The following is a 14671-nucleotide window of genomic DNA, read 5'->3' as shown; positions in this document are numbered from 1 at the left end:
GGCAGCAACGGAACAAAGTCCCCAGTGCGTGATGGACTGGTGTTTTAGGTACTGCATTGGCTGTTGGGGCAGAGGGGAGAGCAGCCTGCACACATTTGTGACCTGGCGCGCAGCTGCAGAACTGACCCCTGACCCCGCAAGAAGCCCACACTACCTCTGTGGTCCCTGGAGGTAGCATCAGCATGGCTTGCATCTTGGGTGTTGGGGGCAGCGAGGCGGGCTCTCTCGCAAAAAAATTTCTGAGGCCTGGTATTTTTTTTTCCATGGACCGGTACCAGGCAGCAGACCACAGTTTTGGAAACACTGGACTAACAGATTTATTGGAACATAAGCTTTAGTGGGCAAAGACCCACTTTGTCAGTTGCATCTGACAAAGTGGGTCTTTGCCCATGAAAGCTTATGCTCCAATAAATCTGTTAGTCTATAAGGGTATGTCTACACTACAGCACTAATTCGAACTAACTTAATTCAAATTAGTTAATTCGAACTAAGCTAATTCGAACTAGTGCATCTAGACCTAAAAACTAGTTCGAATTAGCATTTTGCTAATTCGAACTAGCATGTCCACATTGAGTGGACCCTGAACCGAGGTTAAGGATGGCCGGAAGCAGTGCCGGCAGGGCATCAGATTAGGACTTAGAGCGTGGAGCTGCTTTCTCAGGCTAGCCAAGGGCTGTGCTTAAAAGGACCCGACCCCCACCCCGGACAGACAGTTCTCAGGGGTTCCCCGCTTGCAAAGCAGTCCTGGCTTGGAGAACCCTGAGTGCCCACACTCGGCACATCACAGCACTCAGCTATCAGCCCGGCTGCACTTGCCACAGGCTGCCATTCAGGGGGGGTCAATTGGGGGGCTGCAGGAGAGCTTCCACCCCGAGGAGCCCGCAGAGCCACCCCAGTCCTCCCCATTGGGGGCTCGTACCCCATTCTTCCCTCACCTCCTTCCACTTACCCCTCCCTAGCCCCCCCTTCCTGATGTACAAAATAAAGGACACGTGTGTTCAAAAATAGAAACTCTATTGAACAAAACTGGGGGAGATTGGGAAAAGGAGGTGGGAGAGGGGAAGAGAGAGGGTGGGAGAGGGGAGGGCAACTAAAATGCTTTAGTTTAGAACAGGTCCCATATGAAGAGAGGCTAAAGAGACTGGGACTTTTCAGCTTAGAAAAGAGGAGACTGAGGGGGGATATGATAGAGGTCTATAAAAGCATGAGTGGTGTGGAGAGGGTGCATAAAGAAAAGTCCTTCATTAGGTCCCATAATAGAAGGACTAGAGTACACCAAAGGAAATGAATGGGTAGCAGGCTTCAAACTAATAACAGAAAGTTCTTCTTCACAAAGCAAATAGTCAACCTGTGGAACTCCTTGCTGCAGGAGGCTGTGAAGGCTAGAACTAGAACAGAGTTTAAAGAGAAGTTAGATAAATTCATGGAGGTTGGGTCCATGGAGTGCTATTAGGGGGTAGAAATGGTGTCCTTGGCCTCTGTTTGTGGAAGGCTGGAGATGGATGGCACGAGACAAATGGCTTGGTCACTGTCTTCGGTCCATCCCCTCCAGGGTCCCTAGTGTTGGCCGCTGTCGGCAGATAGGCTACTGGGCTAGATGGACCTTTGGTCTTACCCAGCACGGCCATTCTAAGCTCAGAGCTCAGGGTTGGGGGTCTCACTGGACCACCCTAATTGTCATGCAAACCTGCTCCTGGGTGGCCAGGCTGGCAGCTATCCTGCCCTAGATGGCCACTTTCCTGTGCCTAGTGCGGAGGTCATGGATGAGGTCCACGATCTCTGCACTAGACCAGGTGGGTGTCCACCTCTTGCGGACCTGGGCAGGCTCCCGGGAGCCGCCAGCCTGGTCCCGGGAAGAGGGGGAGGGCTGGGTGGCAGTGAGTGGCTGGTTCGTGCCATGCCAGGTGCAGGGTCTGCTGGCTGGGTGCTGGCAGGTTTGTACCTGGCATGGGCACCGTAGCCAGACCGTGCCCCTTTAAGGGCTTCGGGGCCAGGAGTGGGGCAGACGAGTTTCCCTGGTGGTGCCCAGAGTGGCCACCAGAGAAAGCTGGGGAGGGCTAGCCTCCCACTAGTTCGAATTAAGTGGCTACACAGCCCTTAATTCGAACTAGTTAATTCGAACTAGGCGTTAGTCCTCGTAGAATGAGGTTTACCTAGTTCGAATTAAGCGCTCTGCTAGTTCGAACTAGAGGTTTGCCTGTGTAGCGCCTATCAAAGTTAATTCGAACTAACATCTGTTAGTTTGAATTAACTTTGTAGTGTAGACATACCCTAAGGTGCCGCAGGACTTCTCATAGTTTATATTACATATACCAATTACAAGGCTCCTGGTGCAGGCTTGTAGCAGAGATGGAAAAGTCTGCTGTCTTATAAGTGTCTGGAATACATCCTTTATTGGGATGGGTCATTAGTCCTTCTGGGCCCAGTTAATACCAAAGCTGCTTCTGAAGTGATGAGGTGGAGTGAAGGCAAAGATGGAGGAACCCCTAGGGTCCTTTTTATAATCTTGCCCAGGTGAAGGGAATTCCATTGTTCTCCCTGTGTGAAAGTGCCTCCCAAAATGGAATTTGTCACATGAGCAAGTCACCTGTCCATGTCCTTTTTAGGCAAGCCACAATCGTCTACCACAATCGTCTTCTGGTCTGCATGTTCACAGGGAAATTCCTTAGATGTGGATTGCATCTGTAAGGTCCATTGACAGTGAAGTTCTGCTGTTCACTTAAGTAGCCACCATTTCACAATAGCCGGGCAATGCTTTTTGATATTTTCCAGAAGCAAACATTTGAAATATAAGTACACAGCCAATAGTCATAACTTCAAAGAAAAAAATCATACAGGCATAGGAATAGTATAAAGAGAATCAGCAAAGCATCAGCTTTCAATAGACACCTCACTTGGCCCACTTTGTACAAATTTTGGGCAAACACACAACAGTGGATGCAACAATGTTCTGCATGTTCGCACCAAAAATTCAATAATGTCCAACCTTAAGCATCTCTAACCATCTTTTCGTGAGTCTTCCTTGTGATCTTTGTCCTTTGACTAGTAGTTCTTGTCTCTGGCTACCATATCCCACATGTTGTCGTCTCACATGACCCAGCCATCTCAACAGATTCTCCCTCCACTTTTCTGGGGTGGTGGCTACCTACAGCATGTTTCACTGCATAATCTATTAGCTCTCGTCTTACCCAGTGTCCAGCTGAGCATTCTTATTTGGCAGCATGAAGTAGTTGTTTTTCTCTCTTCCTCGTTAGCCAACATTCTGACCCCATGCATCATGGCTGGGCTAATCATGATCTTACACATTTTGAATACTTGGGATATTTGTATAAAAGACAATTCCTGTCAACTTCCTCCATGTACACCAAGTATTTTTCATGTGGCTTCTAACTAGAGTTCTTAAATATTGGTTAATTGAATAGTCAATTAACCTCTTGAATTCTTATTGATTACTCGACTATTCTATAGTCCCCAATGGTGGGGCTGGCAGCCTGTATGCTCCAGCCCCACCCCCGAGGAGCTCCCTGCCATGGCATGCTGCTGCCCCTATATCAGAGGCAACAGTGTGGGGTTCCAGGTGGGAGTTGGTCCATGAGGGGAGCCAGTTTCAAAACCAGATCCCCTCGTGGTCCGGATGCCTGTCGCCCCCGGGCTGCTGCTTCTGTTATAGAGGCAGAAGCGTGCCATGGCAGCTGCAGCAGAGGTGGCAGCAGCCCCAGTCCAGGGGGGCCTGAGCTCCTGGACCCAAAGTGAGCCAGAACTGAGTCAGGCTGCTTGCCCGCCTGGCTCTTAATACACCTTAAATGCAGAGCCGCAACAGGGGTAGTTCCCGGATCCAGAGTAAGCCAAGATTGAGCCAGACTGCTGGCTCACATGCAAAAAAATTTACTGGTGGGAGGGAGGGTAAATGCATGTAGTCTATAGCTTTAACTGATTAGCTTTTGCTGATCAGTTAATCGGTTAATCAACTATACTATTACATCCTTACTTCTAACACCCACATCTATATTCCCATCATGTCTCAGCGCTGAACCGAGGTATTTTAATTATTGCACATACTTTATACCATCTAATTTTACTGGCTTCTCATTGTGCCACTCAACAAAGTATTGCATGTATTCCATCTTTTGCTGGCTGATTTGTAAGCCATTTTCTTCTAATGCAGTCCCCTAGCCCTCTAAGTCCCTTTCTAGTTCATATACGTCTTCACAACACAACAAAATGTCATTTCCCTTTATGTCTCCTACAATATTTGGGTTGCAAACACTGCATCCATTGTTAGCTTTCCTGGCATAGACCCAAATGAGCAGATGCTTACTTGATGCAGCAGTTTCTCCCAAAATCTTGCGGATAATTCTTTCCAGCCATCTCCTCATGTGACTTGTTAACAGGATGGGTTGGTAATGAGGACATTCTTGCACATCTCCTTTCTGAATAAAGTTAGGGACCAATGTGATCTTTCTCCAGGCCTCAGGCTTTTTTCCAGGACAGAGAATTAAGTTGAAGAAGTTTGCCTTTGTTCTCATTCCCTCACAGCCTAATGCTTTAAATGCTTGATTGTCCCACATCCTCCCCATGTTGCAACATCTTTGCGCTGTTTGCATCCCTATCATGAGGAGAGGTCCTGTGAGGTTATTGTTGGCAGATACTTCCCTCAATAAACTTAAAAAACAACAAATTGACTTGCAACATCTATGTTTTGTTACTCTTTAAGGTGCTGCAAGACTATCCATTGTTTTTTAAGTTTTTCCAGTTACAGACTAACTTGGCTACCCCTCTGAAACTTCCCTCAATGTTTTAATCATGTTCTTTTCATTGAGCAGCTTCTCATAAAATCACTGCCATCTCCTAATGATTCCACTGTTTTCCAGCAGTACTTTTCCATTTTCACGTTTGACATATTTTCCAAATCCTCTGTTTCTTTGCTTCACTTCTTTGCTTAATTGTACAAATCTAAGGCCAGGTCTACAGTAGACCCAGCAGCTCAGCTTAAGGTATGCAACTCCTTAAGGTATGCAACTCCTTAAGGTATGTTAAGTTCCAGTGGGACAACTTTTGTGTCCAAGTCTGGGCACCACATTTCAAGAAAAATATGGAGAAATTGGAGAAGGTCCAGAGAAGAGCAACAAAAATGATTAACGGTCTAGGAAGCATGACATATGATAAGACTGAAAGAAATGGGCTTGATTAGTTATAGAAAAGAGAAGACTGAGAAGGGGACATGATAGCAATTTTCAAGTACATAAAAGGGCGTTACAAGGAGGAAGGAGAAAAATTGTTCTCCTTGATCTCTGATGATAGGAAAAGAAGCAATGGGCTTAAATTGCAGCAAGGGTGGTTTAGGCTGGACATTAAGAAAAACTTCCTAACTGTTAAGGTGGTTAAACATTGAATAAATTGCCTAGGGAGGTTGTGGAATCTCCAACACTGGAGATATTTAAGAGCAGGTTAGATAGGCATTTATCAAGGATGATCTTGATGGCACTTGGTCCTGCCATGAGGGCAGTGGTCTAGACTTGATGACCCCTCAAGGTCCCTTCCAGTTCTAGTAGTCTATGATTCTATATGGTAGCTATTCCATACTCCTAAGAATTTTTGCTGCCCTTTTCTGAACCTTTCCAATTCCAATATATCTTTTTTGAGATGAGGCAACAACATCTGCATTCAGTATTCTAGATGTGGGCCTACCATGGATTAATATAGAGGCAAGAAGATTTTTTCTGTCTTATTATCTATCCCTTTCTTAATGATTCCCATGATTGATAGCCATTTTGACTGGTGCTGCATATTGAGTGGATGTTTTCAGAGAATTATCCACAATGATGCCAAGATCTCCCTCTTGAGTAGTAATAACTAATTTAGACCCAACCATTTTATATTGCAGATTATGTTTTCTAATGTGCATTACTTTGCATTTATCAACATTGAATTTCACCTGCCATTTTGTTGCCCAGTCATCCAGGTTTGTGAAATCCCTTTATAGCTTTGGACTTAACTATACTGAGTAGTTTTGTATCATCTTCAGATTTTGCCAACTCACTGTTTACCCTTTTTCCCAATCACTTATGAATATGGTGAATAGATTGGTCCCAGAACAGATTCCTGAGGGCATCACTGTTTACCTCTTTCCATTCTGAAAACTGATAATTCTTCATTTTCTATCCTTTAACCAGTTAGAAGTCCATGAGAGCACTTTCCCTCTTAGCCCATCACAGCTTACTTTGCTTAAGTACCTCTGGTGAGGGACCTTGTCAAAGGCTTTCTGAAAACCTAAGTACACTATTAGGTTTGCTAACCCTCCCACTTTCACCAGGAATCTCCCAGAATCATTCTCTGTCCCTGGAGGCTATCTCAGCTAAACTGGGAGATTTTGAGTGCTAACAAAAAATAGTACTTTATAGGCTGCTTAGTCTATAAAGTACTACCAGACTATTTGTTGTTTTTTAAGTGAAAAGAGAAGATTTAAGATAAGCTTGATGGGCAGATTTCAGATCCAGATCAGAACCCAAAGGTCCCACGGGATCACCTACCCCCTCACTTACCCAGGCCCTATAAAGCTTCCAGATCTCTCATATCCTATAGATCTCCCACAATTTCCCAGATTTTACAGAGCCTCTTGCATTTCCCAGTCCCAATGGGCCAGACCCTATAGATTGCCTGGTTCTTCCAGACTCTATAGTTCCCCCTGGATCCTCCAACTCTACTGGACCAGATTCTAAATGCCCTGGGGCAGAGGATCCAGCAGATCCCTGAGCATCCTTGTGAACAGGCACTGAGGAGGGGCATGACTGGAGGTGGGATTCACTGTGCTTACCCTTTCTATGTTGTTGTTCTAGGAGGCTGGAGCAGCAGCGCATGGCAGAGTATGATGCCCAGCTGCGAGAGATCCAAGAGAGGGTGGAGAGTCGGCCCTACCTCTTTGAGCGTGTTATGCAGGTGAGAGAGGAGTGGGGCTACTGGGTTAGAGCAGAGGGAGAGGGCTGGGAGTCAGAACTCCCGGGTTCCATTTCTGGCTCTGAGAGAGGAGTGGGGTCTAATGGTTAGACAAGGGAGAATGAGCCCTTAGGACTTCTCAGTTCTATCCTATCAGCTCTGGGAGGGCAGTCTAATGGTTAGGACGGGGAGTCTGGGAGCCCAGATGTCTGGGTTCTACTCCTGGCTGTGGACTCCCCCTATTGCTGTCTTGGCTGGAGGAGGTCCCTGCTACGCAGTTGGGAAAGGTTTGAGGTTGGGCAGCCTGAGCCCAGCTCAGTTCTGTGTCTGATGCGAATGGTGTCCCTGCCTCTCACCTCACAGACCAACGCCCGCCTGGCTGTGGAGCGGCGCTTCTCCCAGGTGCTGGCAGCACTGGGCATTGATGAGGGGATGCTGTGGAGACATGCTGGGCGCCTGGCCAAGGGCAGCACTTCCAGGACAGCTGGCAGAACCACACAGGGGAGGTCACGGAGCCTCTCTTAGATCAGGTGCTGGATCCTGCAATCCTGGGCCCTATACAACCCCCTACCCTGTAGATCCCTCCTGGATCCTACTGCTCCAGGTCTGATAGAGTTCTCCTGGATCCTACCGCTCTGAGCCCTGTAGATCTCATTGTCTTGGCCCCTATAGCTCGTCACCTGGCTGTCCAGGCTCCAAGCGCTATGTCTCAGACAGCCATGGGGTACTCCAGCCTCTATAGATCCATCATTCCTCTTTGTCCAGGATCTATAGATCTCCCAGCACAGGGCCTGCTGATCCTCCTGCTTCATCCATTCCTTCTCAGAACTCCTAGTTCTCTGGGAGGGAAGGGGGATCTAGTGGTTCATTTGGTTCATGTCCTGTTGACAGGTTGCTGCTCAATAAGAGGTTAGAGTCTCTTCTGGACTCTTTGGATACTGCCTGAGAATAACCCCGTCTGGAACGGAGAAGGGTCACATTCAGCTCCCTGAGTGAGAGAAGCAAAGTACCAGCAAATAAATGAGTCTTTAAGAACAGAGTTTGCTTTTTTCTTACTGGGATTACTGCAACAAAGTGAGTTGGAGGTGTTACGAGCTGGAGACTGAGAGCCAGGACTCCTGGGTTCTATGCCTGGCGTTGGAAGGAGGATATGGCCCAGTGGTAAGAAGAAAGCAGGAAGCTGGGAGTCATTATTATTATTGTTATCTTTATAGAAGTGTCAGTGAGAGGCTTTGGCTGAGATTCGGGCCCCCAATGTGCTATCTGCTACATAGACCTCCCAGTGAGATCAGTGCTTCCACCGTGCCAGGCACTGCACAGACCCCGACTAAACTCAGGGTGCCCATTATGCTGTGTACTGCATGGACGCTGACAGCAGATGCTCCATTTTGCTGGGCCCTTCACAGACACAATGAGGGTATGTCTACACTACCCCGCTAGTTCGAACTAGCGGGGTAATGTATGCATACCGCACTTGCTAATGAAGCCCGGGATTTGAATTTCCCGGGCTTCATTAGCATAAGCGGGGAGCTGCCATTTTTAAATCCCCGCTGCTTCGAACCCCGTGCAGCGCGGCTACACGGGGCTTGAACTAGGTAGTTCGGACTAGGTTCCTATTCCGAACTACCGTTACTCCTCGTGAAACGAGGTGTACCGGTAGTTCGGAATAGGCACCCTAGTCCGAACTACCTAGTTCGAGCCCCGTGTAGCCGCGCTGCACGGGGTTCGAAGCAGCGGGGATTTAAAAATGGCGGCTCCCCGCTTATGCTAATGAAGCCCGGGAAATTCAAATCCCGGGCTTCATTAGCAAGTGCGGTATGCATACATTACCCCGCTAGTTCGAACTAGCGGGGTAGTGTAGACATACCCTGAGAGAGTCACTGCCCTGATGAACTGATGGGTGTATAGTTTTCAGGGTTAACACCTCACTGAGAAACCTGGAGCATCTCAACCTTCCTAGAGCAATCAGCTCAGGCTTCCTGCAGACTCAGGCAGGTGTTGCTGCATTGGTGATATGAGGATTGTGGGGTGATATTTGGTAGCAACCACAGGACTGTGGAAGGGACAGGTCCCTGGCAGATGAAATTAAAAACAGGCCGGGGGGGGAGGAGGATAGTGGGAACACAGCTGTAGGGACAATTAAGACATCAAATATGCTGTCAGCGATTTGGCAGTACCCAAGCCCGGAGAGACAGAACCCTAGTGTCATAGACCATGGCTGGAGAAAACATGGCTTGGGGAGGAAAGAGCACTGCAGTACTACAGTCAGTACTACAATCAGTGGGTTGGGGTGAGGGAAACTCTCAGACTGGGGTCTCCCGTGCTGCCCCAACCCCAGATCCCCTTATCCTAGATCCTTACTGCCCAAGCACCGCTCCTCCCCCTGCCCTGAGTCCCTCTCAAACCTAGATTCTCCCCTCCACTTTCCCCAGCCTCAGATCTCCCACTGGACCCCTTCTCCCTCCTACCTGCATCCCCCTTCGTCTCTGTAGCCCTGGATCCCTCCTTCATTCCTCACTACCCCAGATCCCCTCACCCCCAGTGCTCCAGAACAGCCCTGGATTTTCTCTTCCTCTCCCCCACAGCCAGAATACCCTCAGCTCCCTGCTCCACTTAGCACAGCCCTGGACCGTCCCTTCCCTTCAGGCTTCCTTGCCCCTCCCTACCTAGGCAGCCGACTGCCTCCCAAGAGCCCTCTCTTCTGGCTCGTCTAATATTTCTCTCCTCGCCACTACTTAGTTCTGTCTTTTTCCCGCTCCCCAGGGCTGCACAGGCACTGACGTCTCCCACCCCACAATCCAGGTGAGACGCACTCAATCTGGGGAACAAGGCTCGGAGAGCATGTGGAGCCCGGATCTTGGCTAGAGCATGCCTGCCTCCCTGCTGATTGTTTACAGAGCTCTGTCCTGGCCAGGTATGAACACAGAACTCCTGGGTTCTGTCCACAGGTCTGGGACAGGAGTGGCGTCTTGTAGGTTAGAACAGGAGGGCTTGTAAGTGAGGATTTCTGGGCTCTATTTCCAAGTCTGGGAGGAGAGCGAGACCTGGTGTGACAGAGCAGAAGGAACAGGGAGCCAGGACGCACCCCTGCCCTGTGGCAAATATGTGTGTGCAAGGAGGGGGGAGGGCAAAGGAGGCAGGCTGGGAAGCAATATTAGCACCATGAATGCTTAGGAACCGGTTTATACTGATCCCGCTGCAACTTGCTGCGTGGCTCTCTGACCTTATTGTCCCCCTATTCTCCTTCTCCCCTCCTCATAAAGGACTCTGCACCTGCCTCAAGATAAGAGCGGATCATTGTCCCACCCACTGAAAGCTGAGATGAGCTCCACTTCGGAGGGACGATCAGCTCCCAGCTCTAGGGGCAAAATGAGGTCTAGTCGCTAGAGCAGGGGACTGGGAACAAAGACCCCTGGGTTCTAGCCTGGCTCTGGGAAAGGAATGGCAGCTAGTGGCTACAGCAGGGAGGCTAGGACCCCAAACTCTGTTATTGCTGCCCCTCCCGTCTCCAGGCTTCTGGTTCCTGCTCTACAATGGCTCTAAAGAGACAAACCCACCTGGTGAAATGCTCTGAGAACTAAGGGAAGCACAAGTGCCATGTAAGTCTCCCAAAGGGCAGAGGTGTGTATGGGGGTACCTGAAATGCCATGGGGATTATGGAGGGTAGCTGAATGACAGTGGGTATCTGTCAGGTTTGGGGGAGAGGGTTGTCAGGGTGTATGTGGAGGTACTGAAGTGGATTTGTCATTGTGAGTTTGTGGGGATACCAGGTACATCCATGAGGATTGTTAAGATGTGTGTACGGGTGCAGGGGATAGCTGAGTGGCTATGGGGGGGGGGGCTGTCAGGCTGTTGGGTGGGTGGAGTTGAATGATTCTGGTGCGAAGGTTCTGTGTATGTGCGCAGGTGGTAGTTGAACAGCCATTGGGGGCTATTAGTGTGTGTGTGAAGCAGAGACCTGAAAAGTCCTCATGGTGTGTGTGTGGGAAGTGGCAGTTGATCCACTGTGAGGGATTATCAGGGGTGGGGGAGTGTGTAATTGACCAGCTGGGATGACAGAGAAGGAAGTAATGGATCGGCTGTGGGGGGCGGGGGTAGTTGACTGGGGTTGGAGGGAATGAGCTGTCAAGGGTGTTCGGTGGTACAGGGGGATCCCTCATTTACCACTAGGATGTACCTTCTAATCAATGTTCCCTCTATTTTTTTTCCTTCCATGTGTGGAATAAATTTTGTTATGTTCACTGAGGCATGTGCAGATGTGGAACACCAGTAGAAACACATTCTATAGGCTTTCTGCTAATCCGCTGGGTGGCATTTGGCAGTCGTCCAATTGCTCAGCTTTCAGGGAACACTGCTTCTAACCCCTTCCATTCCTTGCCCTACAGCTCCCCTCCACACACCATGAAGCTTGGCTACATCAAAGTCTATGTCTGGCTGGCCTGTGTCTTAGTCGCCAATGTGATACTCTACACTGTGGTGATGCTCTCAAGGAGGCCGCTCAGCCTGCAGACTTCAAGGAGAACAATGTTCATTGGGGGCCATATGAAGCTCTGGCAGCCCATGGACCTCCATGGCCTCCCACTCTGGCACCTGTTAAAGCTCTACATGGCCCAGCTGGACAACCCCATACTGAGGAATGTCACAGCTCAGTTCAATCTCATGCTGCCAGGGACGTGTGGAGAGAGCTTCCATGGGGCCTCCCAGAAGTTGGCAGATTTCTCCTCCTATCCCAGCCAGCTCCAGGCTTTCGTCCTGTCCATGCATTGCAGGGACTACACACTGCTCATTGGGCCAGCGGATGACAAGGCTTGCTCAGATGGGACCCAACTGCTGGTGGCTGTTAGGTCCCAATTGGCAAACTTTGACCGACGTCAAGCCATCCGGCAGACTTGGGGCCAAACAGGGCTGGTGAGGAATGTGACAGTGCAGACTCTCTTCCTGCTGGGCAGGCAGGGGTCAGGGGACAGATATCCAGATCTGGAAGCACTTCTGCAGTTAGAGAGGCGGAAAAACAAGGATCTCCTGCTTTGGGACTTCCAGGATACCTTCTACAATCTGAGCCTAAAAGACATCCTATTCCTAGGGTGGCTAAAGGGACACTGCCCCAGCGTGGAGTTCATCTTCCTGGGGGATGATGATGTCTTTCTTAGGGTGGATGCTCTTGTGGCTTATACTGGGAGCCTTAATGCTACCCCTCAACGGGGCTTCTTCACTGGCCATGTCATCCAAGATGCTGCCCCAGTCCATGACAGCAAACACAAGTATTATGTCCCTGAGTCCTTCTATCAAGGCACCTACCCGCCCTATGTGGGGGGTGGAGGGTTCCTCTGTTCACGGGATGTGGCCACCCAGCTCTACGAGGCCTCATGCCACTTGCCCCTTTTCCCCATCAACAACGTCTACCTGGGGATCTGCTTGGAGGAGCTGGGGCTTGTGCCACAGAATCATCCTGGTTTCTGGACTTTCAACATGGAGGATGAGGGACAGGAGGATCTGTGTGCTTATAAAGATCTCATCCTGGTGGAACACAGGAAACCCCAGGATATCATTCGGCTGTGGCGAGGCCTGCATGACCCTGCTTTGACCTGCTAGGTTATGGGCATTTTGGTTGTCTACTTTTCTTTGGTGGCCATCTTGGTTTTCTAGCTTTCATTGGCGGACATATTGGCTGACCATCTTGGCTAACTGGTTGACCAGTGATCTTTGAAGGCTGTCTTTGCCTCCTGGAGGATATTCCTCCATTCATGCATGGCTACATCTCCCTCATGTTGACTCCAAGAACTGCTGCACTTGTAGAGGTCCAGTTCTGAATCCCACAATCCCAGAATCTGGAGGCTGATTAAGCCATTGGGACCCACTCCACCTCGCTACCTTCAGCTGATGTCTTAGACTCCCTACCTTCAGCTGATGCCATCTCCAGCCCTGGAAAAGCTGGTGTTGGTGCCAATATGGTCCAGGGTGTGGGGGGCATGGGTGGGGCTCAAACCCATGAAGATGGCAATGCCAGTGTTGCCATGTTGGAGGAGTGAATGGCTCAGTAGGGGGCACTCTCCCCTCAGAGTAGATGCTTCCCCCAGTGCCCTAGTGTGCATTTGGGAGCTCTTTGCTGCAGAAAACAGGACAGGGAGGTCTGAAGGAGGTGCTCTCCAATCGCAATCCATGCTGACCCCACATTGAATTAGACGTTGTTACCTGTAAGGGGTGCATAGACTTATCTTGGGGCTTATCTAGAGTTGCAACTGGAGTGGTCATTTTTATATGCAATTCATTGGCAACATGCAGAAATCCTCTCTTTTTGTTCTTGGTTCCTCCTGCATTCAGAGAAGCAGGGCGTTGTACATTTCTTATAAATAATCAAGATTGCATCAAAGAAATACCTGAATATCACCAATATCTCCTGTTAACTAGAACACCTCCTGAGCCCTGAAATTTGACTATTTGCTTGGATCAAAAATGGGCAACACCACAAACTTTACATGGTGCATCTCACAGCAGGTAAATTATGGTACATAGTAACTACAGCGCTGTCTATGAATTGTGCTGGCTGTGATATATTGCATGTCTTTGTTTGTCGTTTGCCTCCTGCTAGACAGTAACAAGCTGGTAGGGAATGTTTTCCCTCACCCTGCTGTTGCCTGAGCTATGCTGTTCTGTAGTGATACCATAGATACAGTCTTTGTTCACTGTGGCTATGTCTACATTGCACGTTTATTTTGAAGTAACTCATGTTATTTTGAAATAACAGAGTGCGCATCTAGATAGCAAGGTTGTTATTTTGAAATAATTTCAAAATAATGGGCATCTTACTCTGACTTCTGAAACCCTCATTTCATGAGGGCTGCGTCTAGATTGGCATGATTTTCCGGAAATGCTTTTAATGGAAACATTTTCCGTTAAAAGCATTTTCAGAACAGAGCATCTAGATTGGCACGGACGCTTTTCCGCAAAAGCACTTTTTGCGGAAAAGCGTCCGTGCCAATCTAGACGCGCTTTTCCGCAAAAAAGCCCCGATCGCCGTTTTCGTAATCGGGGCTTATTTGCGGAAAACAAATCTGAGCTGTCTACACTGGCCCTTTTGTGCAAAAGCTTTGTGCAAAAGGGACTTTTGCCTGAACGGGAGCAGAATAGTATTTCCGTAAGAAGCACTGATTTCTTACAGTAGGAAATCAGTGCTTTTGCAGAAATTCAAGCGGCCAGTGTAGACAGCTGGCAAGTTTTTCCAGAAAAGCGGCTGATTTTCCAGAAAAACTGGCCAGTCTAGACACAGCCGAGGAGTAAGGGAAGTTGAAGGAAGAGTGCTCTTCCTTCGACTTCCTGCTGTGCAGACAGCACCAAAAGCTGAGTTAAGCTACTTGGATTTCAGCTACGCAAGTAACATAGCTGAAGTTTCGTATCTTAATTTGACTTTAGCCCGCAGTGTAGACATACCCTGTAAGAGACAGGAAGGCTGGTCTTGGCTTTAAGACACAGAGCTGAGACCTAAGAATTCTGGTTTCCATTCCCAGCTCTGCTACAGTCTCTCTGTGGGTATGTCTACACTACCCCGCTAGTTCGAACTAGCGGGGTAATGTATGCATACCGAACTTGCTAATGAAGCCCGGGATTTGAATTTCCCGGGCTTCATTAGCATAAAGCCGGCGCCGCCATTTTTAAAAGCCGGCTAGTGCGAACCCCGTGCCGCGCGGCTACACGCGGCACGGGCTAGATAGTTCGAACTACGTAGCCATTCCGAACTATC

The 14671-nt window shown here is 48.9% G+C and overlaps 2 protein-coding genes across 6 annotated transcripts in view; both read left to right on the top strand.

Annotated features, from left to right (window-relative positions):
• The window catches only part of TSGA10IP (testis specific 10 interacting protein), a 24325-nt gene extending 16355 nt beyond the window's left edge, over nucleotides 1-7970 (top strand). The window contains exons 6-8 of the mRNA XM_025188041.2: nucleotides 6837-6936; nucleotides 7297-7463; nucleotides 7825-7970. Of these exons, the coding sequence (XP_025043826.2) occupies nucleotides 6837-6936; nucleotides 7297-7458 (262 nt within the window). The 3' untranslated portion in view covers nucleotides 7459-7463; nucleotides 7825-7970. The remainder of the gene's footprint in view (nucleotides 1-6836; nucleotides 6937-7296; nucleotides 7464-7824) is intronic.
• LOC102453681 (N-acetyllactosaminide beta-1,3-N-acetylglucosaminyltransferase 2-like) lies at nucleotides 7957-14671 on the top strand. 5 transcript variants are annotated; one of them, XM_014576861.3, is made up of 3 exons: nucleotides 7957-8094; nucleotides 9697-9735; nucleotides 11319-14671. In XM_014576861.3, exons 1-3 carry the CDS (start codon nucleotides 8084-8086, stop codon nucleotides 12523-12525), a joined length of 1257 nt encoding a protein of 418 aa, XP_014432347.2. In that variant the 5' UTR covers nucleotides 7957-8083; the 3' UTR covers nucleotides 12526-14671. The 5 variants fall into 5 exon arrangements, with proteins under 5 accessions (XP_014432347.2, XP_075795161.1, XP_075795160.1 ...); XM_075939045.1 differs by lacking the exon at nucleotides 7957-8094 and adding an exon at nucleotides 10446-10532 and having other exon boundaries at nucleotides 9109-9847; nucleotides 11319-14670; XM_075939044.1 differs by lacking the exon at nucleotides 7957-8094 and adding an exon at nucleotides 10197-10532 and having other exon boundaries at nucleotides 9110-9735; nucleotides 11319-14669.

This window comes from Pelodiscus sinensis, chromosome 11 (genome assembly GCF_049634645.1).
Source record: "Pelodiscus sinensis isolate JC-2024 chromosome 11, ASM4963464v1, whole genome shotgun sequence".
Classification (NCBI taxonomy): Eukaryota; Metazoa; Chordata; order Testudines; family Trionychidae; genus Pelodiscus; species Pelodiscus sinensis.
This window is presented reverse-complemented; position numbering and strand designations above follow the sequence as displayed.